General features: G+C 37.0%; 1 protein-coding gene across 2 annotated transcripts in view; it reads left to right on the top strand.

Moving 5' to 3' along the window:
- spock1 (SPARC (osteonectin), cwcv and kazal like domains proteoglycan 1) overlaps positions 1-21,558 on the top strand; it is a 73,764-nt gene extending 52,206 nt beyond the window's left edge. Inside the window, exons 5-11 of one of the 2 annotated variants that reach the window (XM_058063045.1) lie at positions 2,156-2,288; positions 7,313-7,433; positions 15,344-15,463; positions 15,759-15,980; positions 17,285-17,347; positions 18,697-18,834; positions 20,295-21,554. In XM_058063045.1, the coding sequence (XP_057919028.1) occupies positions 2,156-2,288; positions 7,313-7,433; positions 15,344-15,463; positions 15,759-15,980; positions 17,285-17,347; positions 18,697-18,834; positions 20,295-20,485 (988 nt within the window). In that variant the 3' untranslated portion in view covers positions 20,486-21,554. Of the gene's footprint in view, positions 1-2,155; positions 2,289-7,312; positions 7,434-15,343; positions 15,464-15,758; positions 15,981-17,284; positions 17,348-18,696; positions 18,835-20,294 lie in introns of both variants that reach the window. The other variant, XM_058063046.1, reaches the window with a different exon arrangement.
- Positions 21,559-22,037: the final 479 nt, after the last annotated feature.

The raw sequence follows: 22,037 nt of genomic DNA on the forward strand, positions 1-22,037 counted from the left end.
CAGATTTTTTTAAATGGGTTTTCTAATAATCTATCAGCCTTATAAAATGATGAATTTGGATTGTGGAGCGTTTTTCTGTCCTTGTTAGACCCAGTCTGATTCATTTTCATTGTTTGTGAAATGGATAAAAAAAGAATTTTGCAAGTGATCCCAAATTTTTGACTGATAGTGTACATGTATATGTATATATATTTATACTGTATATTTTGTATTTTAATTTTTAATAGATGTGTCTGCACTTACTGCACCAAAACAAAGTCCTAGTATGTGTATGATCATACCTATAAAATAAAAAAACAATAAAAAAAAAATCTAAATATATAATAAAACAATTTCTGATTCTGATTTGTTGTCGGTCTAATACCAAATAAATACGTCACCCGAACTACAAAGCAGCCATCATCACCATCACAACATCCCTTCCTCGGCCTTTACTACAATATTTGCTTGTACTGCAATACTACAGACTTTCAACAATTTACATAAGCGAGCAGCCAGCCACACTTCAAAAAGCTCTATAGAGGTTTTCCAGTGTTAATTCTTAGCCACCTCTGTCCTGCTGCGAGGGGGGGGGGGGGGGGGCTGTAGTACCATGAAATTAGAGCTTTTCCAAATTAGTGCAGCATGGGAGATCTCAGCAGGGGGCCGGAGCAGAGTGCAATGGGAGAGAACAAAAAGAGATTTTTTTTCCAGACCTCTCTTTTGTGCTTGTCGTCGACACGTGTCTAGTCATGGTGATCTGGCGTTTAAAGTCTTTATGATACCAAAACACATATTAATCTTGTTGTTCTCACCATGGAAAATAAGATTGGTAGGCAAATTTCCATTTTTTACACTTTTCAGTGGTGCAATTTTGGTAATGGTAATGGTTTTATTTAATTTGAACATGCATCAGATTACAATTGAATGCATCACATAATCAGTTCACAGCTCCACATGTCCAAAAGGAGTAGGAAGAAGCAAAGCTTATTAAATCCTACCCCTCCATCTGGTACTTTTACAATCAGTAACTGTTACATTTGTTCACTTCCTGCTTTCCTTTTAATTATTATTATTATTATTTTTAATTTTATTTTTGTCACATAATCAGTTTGCAGTTCCACATGTCGAAAAGGAGTAGGAAGAAGCAAAGCTTATTAAATCCTACCCCTCCATCTGGTACTTTTACAATCAGTAACTGTTACATTTGTTCACTTCCTGCTTTCCTAATATAGTTTAAGTTTTTTTATTATTATTTTTATTAGTTTTTCATTTTATTTTTGTCAGCTCCACATGTCCAAAAGGAGTAGGAAGAAGCAAAGCTTATTAAATCCTACCCCTCCATTTGGAACTTTTACAAACAGTAACTGTTACATTTGTTCACTTCCTGCTTTCCTAATATAGCTTAAGTTTTTTTAATTATTTTTATTTATTTTGTCACAATCAGTTCCCAGTTCCACATGTCCAAAAGGAGTAGGAAGAAGCAAAGCTTATTAAATCCTACCCCTCCATTTGGTACAATCAGTAATTGTTGCATTTGTTCACTTCCTGCTTTCTATAATACAGTTTAGGGTTTGTTTGTTTTTTTTAAATAATGTACCGAGTACCGAGTTTGGTATTTTTTTGATCTTGCGCCTCGGATAAAGGAAGGTTGGGAATGAATGTCTTACTGGAGATTGTTTCCACCATCAGCCGTCTCGATTATTTGGGGAAACACAAGCTTTGACACAGATGTGAAAAAAAACGGACTTGACTGTGGAAAAACGTGACAAGGTGGCAGGAAGTCAGTCCCATTTTTTTCCGACACTTTTCTACACATGTCGGAATAATATGGGTTTTCATGGCAAATTGCTAGCTTGTGTTTTGCTGTGTTTTTAGAGCGGTCAGTGTCAATCAAACCATCTTTTTTTGTGTGTTATATTATAGTCATTACCACACAATATTAGAGTATTACTATTGTGTTATTGTTTTTTTTTCACTTTGTCGTACTTAAATATCGAAGTGTTCTAAGAAAAGTGTTCTCAAAGTGGTTGTCCGCCAAAGAAGTTTGGTATCTTGGAAAAAAAAAAAAAAAAAAAACATTCTATTCGGAATAAATTCTTCCTTTGAGAGTGTGTGAATTTTTAATTTTGAATTTTCAAATTTTTTTGAATTTTGATGTTTTCTTGTCACGCAGCGTAAAAGCGCGGAAAGGCAGCTTGGGCCAAAAGCACAGACTTGAAACCGGCACTCACGGGAGCTGCAAACTGTGCTCTGCACCGCGTTCGAATCCGGTATGCGGGTCCGACGGACACACCTATTCCTCTAAGGTGAGATGAACATCAACATCTTTCTTGCTTTGCTTTGCTATTGTTTGGATTCTAAATGTCACTACGGTCCTTATATGACAGTATCATATATACAGGATTTAAAAAAAATAGCCACCGGATTGAATCCCTGGCCTTCCGACCACTTCTGAATTTTTCCTCTTTCTTGACAAAATGTCAAGGAGCTTCACTCTCTTCTCCTTGGAAATGCTCTTCTCAACATTCTGATGATGGAACCTTCGGCAACTAAGCCTATTCTCACCTACATTTAATTGCGTGAGGGTGCAACTTAACACTTCCCTGGTAGCCGGGGAATAAAAAGCACAGGTATGGCAAATACAGCAATGTTGAATCAGTGAATCTGCACCTCGAAAAAAGGCGTGAATACACAGCACAGTGCCTTTTTGGTCTTCTGGTTATTGCCAGGAACGTCACTAGGTTCTGTGGACAAGGGGGGCTTAGTTCCCTTGAAGATACACAGGGTATGAATAAATGTAGTAGACATTCATAAAAATCCAAAAACCAAATAAGGAACAAGAACCGGCATATAAATTTCCACCATTCCACCAAAGCTACCATTAAATGGACACAAGTACACACAAGTACACACAAGTACACACAAGCTATACTGCAAAACCGCTGCTCAAGCTCTGCAACCATTCTGTCCAATGGACAGTCATTGATTATATAATAATCATTATTATATTATTAATTAGCCTATTATTATTACTATCATCATTATTCTTCTTTTGATTATTACTAGGCTAGTATTAGCCTGCTTATTGGCTTGCTTATTAGCCTGTTTTTGCCCTATGATATGAAATTTGTCATTTTTTGTGTGAAAAAATAAAATAAAATAAATAAATGAAAAATATATCAAAATTTAGGGGGGCTGAAGAACATTTTCAGGGGGGCTGAATGACGATTATAATGATGATAAAAATATATATATAAATATAAAAAATACATATATATATAATTTGTATAATAAAATAAAAAAATTAAAAATCAATAAAAAATATCAAAAATATCAAATTATTTTGGGGGGTTTAAGAACATTTTAAGGGGGGCTGAAGTTTAATGACGATGATGATGATGATAAAAAAATATATATAAATATTTTTTAAAAAATTGAAAAAATATATATAATTTGTATAATAAAATTAAAAAATTAAAAAATCAATAAAAAATGTAAAAAATTATTTTGGGGGGTTTAAGAACATTTTAAGGAGGGCTGAAGTCTAATGACGATGATGATGATGATAAAATATATATATATAAATATATTTTTTAAAAAATTGAAAAAAATATATAATTTGTATAATAAAATGAAAAAATTAAAAAATCAATAAAAAATATCAAATTATTTTGGGGGGTTTAAGAACATTTTAAGGAGGGCTGAAGTCTAATGACGATTATGATGATGATAAATATATATATATAAATATTAAAAAAAACAAACAAAAAAAAAAATATATATATAATTTGTATAATTAAATGTAAAAAATTAAAAAATCAATATCAATTTTACTCTCATATTTATATAGTTTATCCCCCTTTTTTAATGACTTGCTCTACTATTTGCTGACACCAGCCTTAAAGACGGACTGCAGGCCTGACAGGCAGACGTTGAAGTAGCCGCACTGAAAGTATGCAAAAATGTACCTCGGCCGAAGCTGATTAAGGGCAAGATTTGCTGATACGGGAGTCTTCATTCATCTCCCGTGAGCTGAAGCGTCCATTAAGAAGCCATATACGTAGACACTCGCTGAGACGCCGAGATGGCCGGTGACATTCTATTCTTCTTCACCGCAGCACAAACCCTCTAACGCAAAAGGTGGGCTGCTTCAGAAAAGTCATTTACTGAATAAATCTCATCTTGGCCAAGTGAGGAGTAAGGAATTGTTCTTTCTTCTAAAAAAAATAATGACAAGTGAGATGGATTATGTAAATTCTCTTTGTGTTGAATTTTGCAGAACATGGCTGTGCATAACAAAAAAGAAGCCCATCTCATCGTCTTGTTTCTTGACAGTGCTGGCTACTAATGCTAATAAAAAATATATCATTATAATCATTTAGAACAGCACTATAGAATGCAACTACATGTGTGACATTTACATTTTTTGCTTTGATGTTATCACATCAATAAAAATCCCTGACATGCACTTTTGCAGCAGTCATGTTGCCAGGTCTACCAGGAAAAACAAGACACTAGCTGTCTGAAAACAAGCGTATAACAACAGCGCACGTAGGAATTTCAAGCTACGTTACAAAACAAGGCCACAACCACAAAAAAAGCTGGGAATTTGCATGCATCTTTACCATAAAGCAAACCCAAAGCTTATTAAATCCTACCTCTCCATCTGGTACTTTTACAATCAGTAACAGTTATATTTGTTCACTTCCTGCTTTCCTAATATAATTGAAGTTGTTTTTTAATTAATTTTAATTTTAATTTTAATTTTAATTTTAATTTTAATTTTAATTTTAATTTTAATTTTAATTTTAATTTTAATTTTAATTTTAATTTTAATTTTAATTTTAATTTTAATTTTAATTTTAATTTTAATTTTAATTTTAATTTTAATTTTAATTTTAATTTTTCATGTACCGAAGTACAAGGTGATATGAGCATCCAATGACATAATGGGTACCATAGTAAGTGTCAATATAGTGATATATATAGCACATCATGACTGGTTCAAGACTCTTCATCCTTGTATTTAGCAAATTTATTTTATTTATTAATTTATTTTATTAATTTTTTTATTACATTTTTTATTAAGTTTTTTAATTTTTTTTTAATTTTTTTTATTTTTTGTCACGTCATTTTTTTTAACATCAACTGTTTGTATTGTTTCTTGAATTAAATATTTCTTCTTTTTTCTGGTCTATTATTTTTTTATTTCTTATTCTATATTTTTTTCTTATTTTATATAATACAATAATATTTTATTTTATATAACATATCTTATATATTATAAATATTTCTTATATTTCTTCATTGTACTTTTCTTAAAAGTGTACACATAACATATAATTTTGCATGAGTTGTAATGCAATACCTCAGTATATGTTGCGGTGACGTTGCAAATCAACAACATCGTAAAAAAAAATCGATACATCTGCCCGACGCGTCATAACTTTGTTAAATTTGTTGTTTGTTTTGACGTGGAAGCAAAAAATGGAGCCCACCTTTTAATTACATTTGTTGATAAAATCCCTGAGCCTCTGCAGCGGTCCACATATTGAATTAGCCGTCCAGGGAAGGAGACAGTAAAACAGGAAGTCCAGGAAATGGATAGATGACCTCCCTCAGTCACAGGCTGCACACGGAGACGTCCCATGAATCTTTATAGTTGTCACTCTCCGGGGGTTAATGTGGTTTTAATGAAACTGGGTTTTAGCAGCCGAGTCGGAGCAGCGAAGTAATAGACTTGACTTTAGCCGCCGTGCCGAGGCTATTTTCAGGAGATACTACGTAAGTATTGTGTATTTAATATGATGCAATGAGAAGGGGGTGTGTAATGTAGCGGTAATAATGTAGCATGGATTAGCTCGGGACACGTACACGACAAAACGTCCTGCTTTTTGGAGACTCGGGTTGAATTGCTGCAGAGAGCTGAGGGATTTCTTAGCCTTGCTCTTCTTCGTCTGGTCTCTCCTTGAATATTTCGGTCCCTCGGCGCTGGCAGGAAGTGAGCGGCATACCTCCTAGAAATCGGTAGAGTGGATGTCCGCACTTGAGATATCGAAACCTACGAATTAACACGAAGATTCTACGACCGTTCTTGGCTGGTATAGAATGACTGCAGTCAGTTTTTAGTTTAGGGACATGACATTGGGCTATAGCAGGGGTGGCCAAATGACGGCCCGCGGGCCTTTTGTGGCCTGCGCCTAAATACTAGACTACACACCACGATTACAACGACACCACAGGTGAACAGGCCCGCAGACAACATTCTCATACTCAAGTCCATGCATGGACGCTCATCCTGGATACAATCCAAGCAATCCCCTTCCTTTGCTAGTAAATAACAATAAACACCATATTAACGTATCAAAATAATACAAAAAATTGTTTTGCAATACAATATGTAGCAACTAGCCTTCCACATCGCCGAAATTCAAATCCTGAGTGCAAGAGACTGAAGAACTGTCCGACATTTCTGTCCGACAAAATTATCTAGACCACCAAGTGGTCTAGATAATTTTATTTTTTTTCATTTTTTTTTTAAATAGATTTTTTTTTCATCACCGGTGCATCATTAAAGTGGGAAAAGTTATATCTTGTTCTTTATTTGGTTTTTGGTTTTTTTTGGAATATCTACTACAGGGGTCTCAAACACGCGGCCCGCGGGCCAAATGTGGCCCGCAGGACACTAGTTTGAGGCCCCCGCCTTGATATGAAAGTTTAATGTTTAAAGTTTGATATGGATGCTGTATGGTATCATGTACCCAGAAAAAATTATTACGTTTGATTCATGTTCATGTTAAAGGTTAAATAACTGTTAATAGTTATCCTCCCTATCCGTGTGGAAGTGGTAAGTTTTTGGCTATTTAAGTTGAAAGGAAATAACTTGAAGGCTACCGTTTTGGGTCGCTAGCTCTCTAGTTTGCGAGTTAGCATGTGTCTCAAGACCCTGCAGTTGCGCAATATGTTGTAAATAAAAAGAGTATAAATGTGACTATAGTCGTGTTTTGTCATGTCTACAGGGCTCTAATAATGCTTTGTTCATTTTAATCTGAAAAAAATAATTTGTCTACCCACCAACTATATGTGGTTTCTTAAGTTTTTATTATTATTATTATATTTATTTATTACTGATTGATTTTCTTTATTCTTGATTTGTTTATTTATTTTTCATCTTATTTTGTGTAGAAAAAATAAAAGTAAGATATTTGACTGGATTTGGTGACAAAAAATTGGGTTTGGTTTTCATCCGAACCTTTTGATTGGCTAGATTAGGAAAAGTTCCGCTTCATTTGCATGTGAATTCCCAACAAATTGTGTTTTGTCCGTGCAGTGTAAGCTGGAATTCCAGAGTTGCCTCTCTGGGAAGATGATCTCCGTGAAATGCGATGGAGCGTGTCCGTGTTTGCCTGGACCGGCGCTTAGCAAACCGCCACGGAAAACCGACAGGACCGGTGAGTACATTCCGTATTTTGTTTGTCATGGTAGGGATGAGCAGCGGGTAGAACTAGAACTGAACTTGAATTGAGTTTATCGTTTATTTCAGCCGTTTTTGAACTCAAGCTTCTTTGTAGTGATCCCTCAAAAATATTCTCAGCATTCCCATTGCTTTCCACTCCCCGCTTCGCTCATTCGTATTATTTTTTTTCCTCTTCACTCCATGTCTCTGACAGCTACGGCGAGCAGTGATGGAGTGAGGCTGTGTGTCTTGTTGTTTGTCATAAAAATAGGATTTTGTCTGATAGATGGAGAGATTCCGACGGAGAAATGCAATCTAAAGTGGGGCAGCACAAAAAAGGATGGATTGTTATTGTTACAAAGTTCCTCCCTTTCCCCGTTGTGGGAGTTGGGAGATGATGAGGATGAGGAGTCTTACTCCCTACATCAGTCTATCCATTGTCTGCCTGTCTGCCGTATCCATCCGTGTACTCTTCTATTAATATTCCTAAGGAAAATGTTCATCATTCATTCATTCATTTTCTACCGCTTTTTCCTCACGGGGGTCACAGGGGTGCTGGAGCCTATCCCAGCTGTCTTTGAGCGAGAGGCGGGGTACACACTGGACTGGTGGCCAGCCAATCACAGGGCACATATAATCAAACAACCATTCACACTCACATTCATATCTATGGACAATTTGGAGTCGCTAATTAACCTAGCATGTTTTTGGACTGTGGGAGGAAACCGGAGTATCCGTAGAAAACCCACGCATGCACGGGGAGAACATGCAAACTCCACACAGACATGGCCGAGGGTGGGGAAAGACAAAATAAGAAGCCAAAAAGTTACCACTTCCACACAAATTAGGAGGAGAACTCATTCATTCATTCATTTTCTACCGCTTATCCTCACGAGGGTCGCGGGAGTGCTGGAGAGGTGGGGTACAACCTGGACTGGTCGCCAGCCAATCACAGGGCACATATAGACAAACAACCATTCACACTCACATTCATACCTATGGACAATTTGGAGTCGCTAATTAACCTAGCATTTTTTTGGAATGTGGGAAGAAACCGGAGTACCCGGGGAGAACATGCTAACTCCACACAGAGATGGCCAAGGGTGGGGAAAAACAAAATAAGAAACCAAAAAGTTACCACTTCCACACAAAATAGGAGGAGAACTCATTCATTCATTCATTTTCTACCGCTTTTCCTTACAAGGGTTGCGGGGGTGCTGGAGCCTATCCCAGTTGTCTTCAGTCAAGAGCAAGCGGGGTACTCCCTGGACTGGTGGCCAGCCAATCACAGGGCACATATAGACAAACAACCATTCACACTCACATTCATACCTATGGACAATTTGGAGTCGCTAATTAACCTAGCATGTTTTTGGAATGTGGGAGGAAACCGGAGTACCCGGAAAAAACCCACGCATGCACGGGGAGAACATGCTAACTCCACACTGGAATTGAACTCTTGTCTAACCACGCTAACCACTCGTCCACTGTGCCTCCCAATGTTCATCATATGCTACAAAAAACAATATGGTATATCTTTTATAGCAGCTTCTTTTACTGTTACTCTTTCATGACTCGGTGAGAATGAGGCAAAAATCATCCAGCAGCCGCACTTTGGACACCCGTGCTCTAGCTAGCTCAGGCTGTACTGCATAGAATTAATTTCTTTCACCGCTAAGCGATATCGAAAGCTAACAGACCGAGGTCTACTTATGTATGGATTGCAGACAGTGGGACTCTGGGAACAGAATCTATTTGTCTGGCTTTCTCCTTTCACTCAGTAAGTCGGCTTTTTAAATGCAGTCGTCCTTAATGTCCCCCATTCCGACACGTTCCCAGATTCCCTTTTTTTTTTTTTTTTTTTTTTTTTACTGAATATCATCGTGTGTGACTGTGTTGTCTCCCAACTTGATACGATCTCACATCAGCTCAGAATGGTAAACAGATGGAGATGGCGCTATAGGTGTGTGCATGTGTGTGTGTGTGTGTGTGGCAGATTGCATTATGATGATAAGAGTTGAACCTTTGGAAGAATCAGTAAACATAGAGATGCGACACACACATGTGGATTCAAACCATCTGAAAGTTGTTTTTTATATGCATTTTTTTTTTTATTTAACACCTTGACGGATAGTAAATATATATATCATATACCCTCCTCAAATTTGCTTTTATGTAATGCTGTGTGATAAGTACTATGTAGTGTACTACGTATGTGCCACCCCGAGATTGTTAAGCTACACGTACATCTAACGGTACAGCCTTAATTACAATGTCTCTTTAGCATAAACTATCACCTTAATTAGAAACGCACTCGGTAATGAAACGCACCTTAATGAGGTCTTCAATGGCCCGTGATACGCCGCCATGTTCTGTGAGAACGGGTCCACTGCTTCCATAGTTGAAAACAGAATGTGAGCATTAAATAAGATAAACGCGGTTAGCGGATTTATTTTACAGGAAGTTGGGAGAATTTTTGAGGGGATAAAAGACAAACACTTTCATTCGGGTGATAAAGAGTTAGCTTTTTGGCTTGGCCTTTTTTCCATTACTGAGGCTTAATGTTCCGTCACCTGCAACGTCCCGTGACCTGAAACTAGGAGGTTTTGTAGGGCAGAGGTTGATCGATTGGGCTCTGCTTTTACCCGTTATATTTTACAAACCAGAAATGATTCATTGTGCTTGAAAAGCTTTCTTTATACTTATTTTACCTTTAAAGTTAAATGTTGAATTGTGATGGTGCAGACAAAAAATAAAAGTTGACATTTTACATACGTGTACTGTATTTTCTGGAATATAAGTCGCTCCGGAGTATAACTCGCACAAGGCTAAAAGTGCATAATTTGGTAGAAAAAAACATACATAAGTCACACTGGCGTATAAGTCGCAAAAGGCCAAAAGTGCATAATTAGGAAGAAAAAACATACATAAGTCGCACTGGAGTATAAGTCGCACAAGGCCAAAACTGCATAACTCGGTAGAAAAAAACATACATAAGTCACACTGGATTATAAGTCGCACAAGGCCAAAAGTGCATAATTTGCAAAAAAAAAAACATACATAAGTCGAACTGGAGTATAAGTCGCACAAGGCCAAAAGTGCATAATTAGGAAGAAAAAAAACATACATAAGTCGCACTGGAGTATAAGTCGCACAAGGCCAAAAATGCATAATTTGGAAGAAAAAAACATACATAAGTCGCACTGGCGTATAAGTCGCACAAGGCCAAAAATGCATAATTAGTAAGAAAATAACATATATAAGTCGCACAGGAGTATAAGTTGCACGAGGCCAAAAATGCATAATAAGGAAGAAAAAAACATACATAAGTCGCACAAGGCCAAAAGTGCAGACTTAGGAAAAAAAAAACATACATAAGTCGCTCTGGAATATAAGTCACACAAGGCCAAAAGTGCATAATTACAAAGAAAAAAAACATACATAAGTCGCTCTGGAATGTAAGTCGCACAAGGCAAAAAATGCATAATTAGGAAGAAAATGTCCCGATGTGGGCGTCCATGCCCTTATTTTCTAACTACTTCCTGTCTTGTTCCCTTCTGTTTTCTTTCTCCTGGCTCATTTGACGCACCTGTCTCTAATTTCACACTCTCTATTTAGTTCAGGTGTGCTCTTTCTTTTGTGGCTTCATTGTCTTTGGTTTGGCTTGTTTGGTAGTTATTGTTGTTGTTGTTGTTGTTGTTGTTGTGTCATCCTGCTGCCGCTGTTATTTCATTAAACTCATCATTTTATCTGCACTTGTGGTTCTGCTCTGCAGGGTCTTGAGACACATGCTAACTCGCAAACTAGAGAGCTAGCGACCTAAACGGTAGCCTTCAAGTTATTTCCTTTCAACTTAAATAGCCAAAAACTTACCACTTCCACACGGATAGGAGGGATAACTATTAACAGTTATTTAACCTTTAACATGAACATTAATCAAACGTAATAATTTTTTTCTGGGTACATGATACCATCCATATCAAACTTTCATATCAAGGCGGGGGCCTCAAACTAGTGTCCTGCGGGGCCACATTTGGCCCACGGGCCGCGTGTTTGAGACCCTATGAAAAAAAGTGCAACTTATAGTCCGGAAAATACGGTATATATCAGTGATTGGTCTGACACAGTGAGCACAAAAAAAAATTAGAAAAAGCGACTACATCTCCAGTTGGAATTACGACAGTCCCCCCCCCTCCCATTCTAGGCTATTCTTACAATATACAATGTGTGTCCAATTCTTAAAATAAATGTTGAGTGTTGTCATAGCATCGGGAGGAGGGATTGTTGAACGCCTGTAAAAGAAGCAGCGTATTCCCGATCATTATCTCGGCTGTGAGATTGTGCCGGTGTCAAAGGTCAAACTAAATCCAACACACTGTTGTATCTTTTTAATGAAACTGACCCGCCGTCCTCCTATCTCCTCGTGAAGCTTGTTAAGAAGTGTCACCTCATGCTTTAGTTTTTCCCGGCGTCTCAAGGTGAAGACGACTCACCGTTTTCCATACTCTGTGTCCTAAACGACATACATTCAGCGGCAGTACTAATTAAATAATCATTATGGGGGATGACATCTTACTTCTTCCTGAATTCTTATTTTTCATCGGTATTTTTTTTTTCCATGCCCAAGAGGATTAAGGCAATGATCGACTATGGCGCTCACACTAAATATTGACGCTTCGGAGCCAGTCGCTCCAAAGCGACTCGCTTGTGTTGCCAGGTATTTGGACAATAACAGTGTTGACTTGTTTTCTGCCTGTCAAGTACTGCACTCCATTTTTCACCCATGAGAAGCCCTCTTTACGCGTTCAATCACTCTTGCCGATGTTGTGGCTCGGAAAAAACACATGAGGAACTGCCAACGAGCCAACAAGCCGCACTCCGCTTTGCATACATGTTTTTATTTCCAGATTTTTTTTGTGTGTATTTTTTAAATCATATTTTTCCTCTCTTGTAGAGAAGTATTGGATTACCTTAAAATGTCATCCAATTTGAAAACACTTCTATGCTAGGACTACGTTATGCTAGCCATAGCATTTCAGTATGTGGAATCAAACTATGGAATGGATTGAGTAAGGAAGTCAAACAATGCACAACGATGAGCCAATTCAAGAAACAATACAAGCAGTTGATGTTTGCTAAATACAAGGATGAAGAGTCTTGAACTTGTACTTCGGTACGTGACAAAAATAAAATAAAATTAAAAATAAAAAAAATTAAAATTTTAATTTTAACTGTTACATTTGTTCACTTCCTGCTTTCCTAATTTTAATTTTAATTTTAATTTTAATTTTAATTTTAATTTTAATTTTAATTTTAATTTTAATTTTAATTTTAATTTTAATTTTAATTTTAATTTTAATTTTAATTTTAATTTTAATTTTAAATATATTAGGAAAGCAGGAAGTGAACAAATGTAACAGTTACTGATTGTAAAAGTACCAGATGGAGGGGTAAGGATTTAATAAGCTTTGCTTCTTCCTACTCCTTTTGGACATGTGGAACTGTGAACTGATATGAAATTAAACCATTACTATTACCATAATTTCCAGTACTTGTGTGTATGCTAGCGGCCCCGCCTCCACCCACCGAGACAAAGAGACCGTACGACTGACAAAAGGGCTCACTCTCTTCATGCCGTTGTTCTATGGAACAGCTTTAAATGTTCCATACGCTAGATAGAGCTTATGCTCCTTTCCTTTATGCTCGTACTTAGGTACGAGGTACATTATAAAAAAATAAAAAATAAAAAAAACCTTAAACTGTATTATGGAAAGCAGGAAGTGAACAAATGTAACAGTTACATATTGTAAAAGTACTAAATGGAGGGGTAGGATTTAATAAGCTTTGCTTCTTCCTACTCCTTTTGGACATGTGGAACTGTGAACTGATTATGTGATGCATTCAATTGTCATCTAATGCATGTTCAAATGAAATAAAACCATTACCATTACTATAAACCACCAAAAAAAAACAACGCTTATGGAAGTAAGCCTGGTCTGGTCTGTCTGAAGAAATTAGCATCACACCAAGGGAAAGACCAAAGAGGGTCCATTGAGACTGGCGTTGCCGTGCAGGTAGCAGACAGTGGAGAGGGTGAGCTGGAAAGGAGGTGGAAGAAGAAGACACGGCGAGTGGATATCAAAGCCAGACACAGAAGCACTTATCTTTGGAGTTTATACGGCGACGTGTGTAAGGGCAGAGATGGGAAATGAAGCACTCAAAGCAATTTAGTTGAGGAAAGAAACGGAAGGTGAGATAGGTCCAGGCGGCTGTGATGAATGTTCCTTAGGTATGACACTCAGGAAATGCATGGAGAGCAAGGTGGGAAATGAGGAAGCTGGCTACAAAGTGATTCCGTGAATGAATGCCGGACAAGGAAGTAACGTCGGAATGAAAAGCAATCAAGAGAGGTTTTTCTTTTGGTTGTAACTTCAATAAAGAGACTCCACTTCAGTTTTTGGAGATGGAAGTGGATCCTTCTATGTTGTTTGTATTTTGAAACGTTATCTCGGCTGCAGATGGACTCACTGAAATATTCTGTGAGGAGTTGCTCTTTTGACCCAACGTTGTTTATCTTGTTGCACCCAGTGGTTGGCAGCCTCAAATCAATTCCCAAAGAAACCCAAACATATTGGACACCAATAGGGCTCCAATGGGTACACCCCCCCACACACCCCCAAATTGAGGTTCAAACGCAACATTTTTTTAAATTTTTGAACGAATGATTGCTGTTTTGTGGTTGACTATGATGTGTTATTAAATAATATATTATTTATATTATATTTTTTATTATTTTTTATTATATTATTATATTATATTATATTAGTATATTATTATATTGTATTATAGTATTATATTATTATTATTAATGATTATTATTTAATGATTGATGTTTTGTGGTTGACTATGATGTGTTATTAAATAATATATTATTTATATTATATTATTATATTATTATATTATTATATTAGCATATTGGTATATTAGTATACTAGCATATTAGTATATTAGTATTATAGTATTATCGTATTATATTATTATTATTAATGATTATTATTTAATGATTGATGTTTTGTGGTTGACTATGATGTGTTATTAAATAATATATTATTTATATTATATTCTTATATTCTTATAGTATTATAGTATATTATTATTATTTATATTATATTAAATAATATAAATAATAATTATAAGTTACAATTATAAATGCATAAATAAATTTGTGAACTGCACGGCGGTCGAGTGGTTAGCGCGCAGACCTCACAGCTAGGAGACCCGAGTTCAATCCCACATTTCGTTAACAATTTCACTGCTGTGTTATTTTGCAATGACAATAAAGAAAGTCTATGTTTACGTCTAAAATGAATGAATGAATGAGTTCTCCTCCTATTTTGTGTGGAAGTGGTAACTTTTTGGCTTCTTATTTTGTCTTTCCCCACCCTCGGCCATCTCTGTGTGGAGTTTGCATGTTCTCCTCGTGCATGAGTGGGTTTTTTTCCGGGTACTCCGGGTTTCCTCCCACATTCCAAAAACATGCTAGGTTAATTAGCGACTCCAAATTGTCCATAGGTATGAATGTGAGTGTGAATGGTTGTTTGTCTATATGTGCCCTGTGATTGGCTGGCCACCAGTCCAGGGTTGAGTAAAAACAGAGTAAAAGATGTATTAAAATACAATATTCATACATTCATTCAGGGCTAAAAACAAGGCTAAAAACAGAGCACAGACAAAAACAGTCCAAAACATTGAAGGACAAATTACATTGATGAGAGATTTATTTATGTTAAATTACCTTGATGAACACTAGAATAGAATATTTCATTTTTCGCAGTCGATACTGTCCTCTCTGATGAATATATTGTGTGTATATGTGTGTGTGTATATATGTGTGTGTGTGTGTAGTGTGCAACGATGCAGAGCTCCACAGTCTGGCTGCCAGACTCAAGGACTGGTTTGGAGTCCTTCACCTCGATGCCAACAGAGACCTCAAATCCTCTGACGGCTCCGACTCAGCCAATGGACGTGAGTACATCAGCTCGACGATATATTGTGTGTGTGTGTGTGTATGTGTGTGTGTGTGTGTGTGTGCGTTTCTCTACCACAGCTTTCTGATCCTCATGAGAGATGCTAGCGATGCTGACAGCGACCCCGCTCTGTTCTCTACCCGTGTCAACATGTCTCAACACAACTCACACATATAACATACACACACACACACACATGGTGCGCTCGTTGTCAAAGACAAGACACACAAGCACCCCGCCATGTTCCACGCTCTCTCACATGTCCCGCATGTTTGTTTCCCCGACATTTTTAGACTTCGACACTAGCATCTTGCCCATATGCAAAGACTCACTGGGCTGGATGTTCAACAAACTAGACATGAACTTTGACCTCCTGCTTGACGAGTCGGAGCTGAGCGCCATCTACATGGATAAATACGAGGTGTGCATGAAGCCGCTGTTCAACTCCTGCGACTCCTTCAAGGACGGCAAGCTGTCAAACAACGAGTGGTGCTACTGCTTCCAGAAGCCTGAAGGTAACGTTTTTGGCACATATTGGAGAACGGGGGTGTCCAAACGCCCCCCCCCCCCCCCCCCCTCGACGGCCACGTCGTGAAAAATGGGAGGATGCAAGGCCCATTTTGCACTTTAATCCCATAATATATTGAATTATTCCTATAACATTAGAATGCTGCAATTGGCTGGTGACTGAAGTCAGCTTTATTTGTTGTTTTGTTTGTTTTTCATGATGTTACCGTTTTGAAAAAAAAAATAAATAAAATCCATATTAGTTCTACTATATGCTACTGAAATTTATTTTTTTCAGAATTTTTTTTTCCTTAATATTTCACTATTATTTTTTTTTTCAACTTGTTCCTGTTCGATTACAACATGTCTTTATTCTTGTAGTTGCCAATTTTGTATTTTTTATTTTTTGTTAAATTATATTCTTAAATGTGCCGGGACTCACAAAAGGCCCCCGGGCCGCACTTTGGACACCCCTGCTATGTAAAGTAAATTGAAATTTATTCCTGTAACATTAGAACTCTCTGTGATTGGCTGGCGACCAGACCAGGGTGGATTCTGCCTGAAATCAGCTTTATTTGTTGTTTTGTTTGTTTTTTATAATGTTACCGTTTTGAAAAAAATAAAATAAAATCCATATGAGTTCTACTATATGCTGCTGAAATTAATTTTTTTCAGAAATAATTTTTTTCCTCAATATTTCACTATTATTTTTTTTCAACTTGTTCCTGTTAGATTACAACATGTCTTTATTATTGTAGTTGCTAATTCTGTATATGTTTTTTTGTTAAATTATATTTTTTAAATGTGCCGTGACTCGCAAAAGGCCGCCGGGCCGCACTTTGGACACCCCTGCTATGGAAAATAAATTGAAATTTTTTCTCCCGTCACTGAACTCAGCACAGTCCAGTGAAATACTCACACAATAATTATAAGATACAACTAAAGCAACAAAATGCTCACTCTGCATTTCGGTTCCGACCCTTGTGACGCTACTCGAGGAGCGTTATTGCACACGTAGCAGAAATAGATGACAAATGCTTTTTTCCCCCCCTCCTCGTCTCAGGCAATCCAGAAGGAGCAAAGCAATTTGCCTCTTTTGGCAAATAGGGTAATAATATTAAGTGAACAGATGTCAGATACTATTTTAAACACAATTACATGTCTATTGTATTTAATTGGGGATGTTAGAAGAAAATGACAATAATTAGAGATGCAAGATGTTGTTGCCGGGTAAAAAAATATGCATGGTTTTAATAAGCAGTGTTGGAAAAATGTCGTCCTTATTCATTGAAACCATGTCGTTTGCATGTAGGTTTGCCTTGTCAAGCGGAGAAGAGCAGGATCCAGAATCCGAGTCGAAGGAAGAGCAACATAGGTCAGTTTGATTGACAGCACACACATCAGCATATATTCATGTGAAATCACATTTGAAAGAATGTCATCGTTTTAGAGCGTGAATGACAGCTCGCTGTCCTTGATGTGATTGGAGAAAATCTTGAAGTAGAATACGTTAGTATACGTTTACTTTGTAAAGTACATTTATTTATCTTTAATATGCACAAAAGAACCCTACTTCTCATCTGCATGCCCTTGTTTTCTTTTTTTCTTTCGCTTACGGCTTTTCCCTGTCAGGGGTCGCCACGGCGAGTCAATCGCATGGATGGTTTTGGCTTGATGCCCTTCCTGCCTTCTTTACACAACCCAAAGGGGAACGTACCATTACACCATCCGGGATAAAAAGCACCGTGCCCCTTATACTGTTAAATATATACTATATATATACTACTCTTAAACTGCACACTCTCAGATATGCAGCGTTTTTCTGTCCTTGTTAGACCCAGTTTGTGCTGCTCTCTGAAGAGAGTAGTTAACAGCATGGTAAGGGATTTTAGTTTTTAGATTGGATTAGCAGCCATACGGGGAGATTGATGAGTTCTCCTCCTAATTTGTGTGGAAGTGGTAAATTTTTGGCTTCTTATTTTGTCTTTCCTCACCCTCGGCCATCTCTGTGTGGAGTTTGCATGTTCTCCCCATGCATGCGTGTTTTCTTTTTTTTTTCCCGGGGACTCCGGTTTCCTCCCACATTCCAAAAAAATGCTAGGTTAATTAGGAAATTAACCATAATGTGAGTGTGAATGGTTGTTTGTCTATATGAGCCCTGTGATTGGCTGGCCAACAGTCCGGGGTGTACCCTGCCTCTCGCCCGAAGACAGCTGGGATAGGCTCCAGCACCCCCTCCAGCACTATCCTTATAAGAATAAGCGATAGAAAATGAATGAATGAATGAGTTCTCCTCCTATTTTGTGTGGAAGTGGTAACTTTTTGGCTTCTTATTTTGTCTTTCCCCACCCTTGGCCATCTCTGTGTGGAGTTTGCATGTTCTCCCCGTGCATGCGTGGGTTTTCTCCGGGTACTCCGGTTTCCTCCGACATTCCAAAAACATGCTAGGTTAATTAGCGACTGAAAGCGATAGAAAATGAATGAATTAATTAATACAGAATTGATGGATTTGGATGTGCTGCAGACCAATAAAAAAAATCCATGTGCTGAAATGGCCCTTGTGCCGCACTTTGGACACCCCTGCTGTATGTGAATGTGTTTTTAACTGCACATCACAATAACTGCTGCATTTTTTTCCCAACATGTGCTGCTGTTGTACGTAACATTCCCATTCCCATCTATGGACTCCATGAATCCCACACGGTCTCTGTGATCCACATTCAGGTTCATATATTCCTCGCTGTACCGAAGAGGGATACTTCAAACCAACGCAGTGTCACGGCAGCACTGGACAGTGTTGGTGTGTGGATAAATACGGTAATGAGATCGCCGGATCCAGAAAGCAAGGCAACCCAAACTGCGGTAAGACACACACACAATACACACCAATACACACAAAATACACACAAAATACACACCAGAGATGAATGAACCTTGTGGTTCTTGCTCCAATCTGTCCCTCTGCTGTCTCTCAGACTAAGTACTCTCCTCCAAAAGGACTGCCGTGTTTTCTCTTCCTGTGACCTTGTTTTGTTAAAGATAAGATGACTTCAAAAAAAACTTTATTTAGGGGTAAAAAAAAAAATAAATCCCTCACCTATTGCATCAGTAGTTATGCAGGAAGGTGATAGTGTTGAGTACACCGAGTGGGTCAGTTACATGTCTGATTGCGTCTACCTCTGATATTCCGCTCGGAGGCTGCAGCGCCGATAAAACGCCCACGCGATGAAAGTCAAGTAGGAGAATGCAAATGTCAATGTTTCAATCCTGGAAATGAGAAATAGCGCTGGTGTGGTTTTGGTAAAGGATATGCAAAATATAAATGACGTTGACTTAAGATAAGATATGCCATTTTTTTTTATTATTATGTAATGTCGAGACCGAAAAGCTAACGAACAAAGCATTTTTCCACTTAAGAATGGCAACCCCAAATATAAATATATATATTATATATAAATATAAATATAAACAACGTTTTTTTCATTATGTAATGTCGTGACCGAAAAAAACAAACGCTAACGAACGAAACTTTCTTCCACTTAAGAACCGCGTAACTCTAAGTGTGGTTTTCAGAAAAATGATGAAATTGCTGAACGCCTGCTAGCTGGCCCTGTGAGGCCAACTGAAGATCTGATTGGTTAAGGAAACAGCCCCTGTATCGCTAATAGTGTTTAAATTAAATTAAATTAAATTAAATTAAATTAAATTAAATTAAATTAAATTAAATTAAATTAAATTAAATTAAATTAAATTAAATTAAATTAAATTAAATTAAATTAAATTAAATTAAATTAAATTAAATTAAATTAAATTAAATTAAATTAAATTAAATTAAATTAAATTAAATTAAATTAAATTTGTTCGTTAGCATTAATTTTTTCGGTCATTAATTTTAATTTAAATTTTAATTTTAATTTCAATTTCAATTTCAATTTCAATTTTAATTTTAATTTTAATTTTAATTTTAATTTTAATTTTAATTTTAATTTTAATTTTAATTTTAATTTTAATTTTAATTTTAATTTTAAGCGTTCATTTTTTCGGTCATTAAATTTAATTAAATTTTAATTACATTTTAATTTAATTTAATTTAATTTAATTTAATTTAATTTAATTTAATTTAATTTAATTTAATTTAATTTAATTTAATTTAATTTAATTTAATTTAATTTAATTTAATTTAATTTAATTTAATTTAATTTAATTTAATTTAATTACTGAAAAACCGAACGCTAACGAACGGAACATTCTTACACTTAAGAATGGCAAACCCAAAAGACTTCCACACAGGAAGCATGAATGCTTTTCCTTCCTCCTTCCAGACGAAGATCAGGAAACATCAGGAGATTTCGGCAGCGGCGGCGCGGTCATTCTCCTCGGCGACCAAGACGAAGAAGCCTCTCCGAGTCGTCAGAAGAAACGACGGGGTCGCATCCACCCTAGGGGGACCACCGAAGACGACGACGACGAGGAGGAAGACGACAAGGACGACGAGATGGGCTACGTTTGGTAGCTCCGCCCCCCAGCCCCACACTGTCATCAGCCGACCAGGAAACGTTCAGCACAGATTTGAAGCCATTCCAGCCTCTCTTTTCCAGCAGTCCATCTTTTTAGCTCTTGAACTTTGCGATCTCGATCATCCGTGGACTTTCACGTTATTTTTTCCGAATCTTTCTCTCTGTTTGCCCAAACCCATGAGCCAATGTATCGGATGTAAATATGGACACAACAGGCCAGAAGATAACATTGTTCCTTCATTCTGTGTGTACCGTTCCACGGGTCCAATACCGTTCCTCAAAAATCCACCACTCGGAAGATTGTAAATTATTTAACCGTTGATCTTGAATGTCCCAGAAAGAGCAGGTAGCAATGAGATTTTAATGATGTGTCGTCGTTGTTGTTGCATGTTTCCTCATCGTGTTCCTGTAAAAAGAGAGAATTACCTGGCTCGGGTCAAGCTCTATGCATCTCCAACAGAACGTGACGCCTAATCGGCTGCTACGATACTTTACGTTTATTTGCTATGTCGATGCTGTCTACTATGGGTGTCTTTTTTTCGGTTCTTCTCCCAATCTCAGGAGGAAGGAAGTTGCATTGTCGAGCGATAGACAAGCGAAGCCGGGGGTACCCGGCGTCGCGGCGTCGTGGCTGCTGAGACTGTTTGACTGTGCATGGACACTAAAAGAAGGCGTTTTGCTCCTGAGCTGGGAGGACTTATGAAGTCGTGGGAGCAGAGAAGAGGCTCTTTGTTCTGCCTCCTTAACGCCATGTCAACCGAGTGAACTTTTCTTTGTAAGTTTGACAATTTAAGTAAAGTGGCACTTTGGGTGTCTTTTGAACGTTATGATTCTCTGTGTGTGCGAGTGTGTGTGTGTGTGTGTGTGTGTGTGTTCCTCCCCTGGGTGCCGACTCATGCACAAGCCTCATATTTGTCGCATTATTTCAGTAAGTCGGAGTGAAATGAGTACACAGTCAGGAAACAATCAAATATGACCTTGTTTTACCCTTGCGAGTGCAGCCTTTGCTTTTAGCGGCTGATATTAGTGATGGAAAATGCACATATCGTTTACTTTGTAGGGATGATGGCGGCAAGATGGCGAGCTGATCACGTTGTTTTGAAAAACATCCATCTGCAAAAGTGGAAGCAAGAGTAAAAAGCAAGGAAGTGCTATATATATATATCACTATATTGACACTTACTATGCTACCCATTATGTCATTGGATGCTCATATCACATCGTATTTTAAAATTTGAAAAATTTTTTAAATTAAAAAAAATTTAAAATTAAAAAAAAAATTAAATTTAAATTTTTTAAAAAATTTTAAAGAAATTTTAAATTTAAAAAAACTTAAATTATATTAGGAAAGCAGGAAGTGAACAAATGTAACAGTTACTGATTGTAAAAGTACCAGATGGAGGGGTAGGATTTAATAAGTTTTGCTTCTTCCTACTCCTTTTGGACATGTGGGACTGTGAACTGATTATGTGACAAAATAATAATAATAATAATAAATAATGAAAATTAAAAAAAAAAAATTAAACTATATTAGGAAAGCAGGAAGTG

The sequence above is a fragment of the Doryrhamphus excisus genome, chromosome 23, assembly GCF_030265055.1.
Source record: "Doryrhamphus excisus isolate RoL2022-K1 chromosome 23, RoL_Dexc_1.0, whole genome shotgun sequence".
NCBI lineage: Eukaryota > Metazoa > Chordata > Actinopteri > Syngnathiformes > Syngnathidae > Doryrhamphus > Doryrhamphus excisus.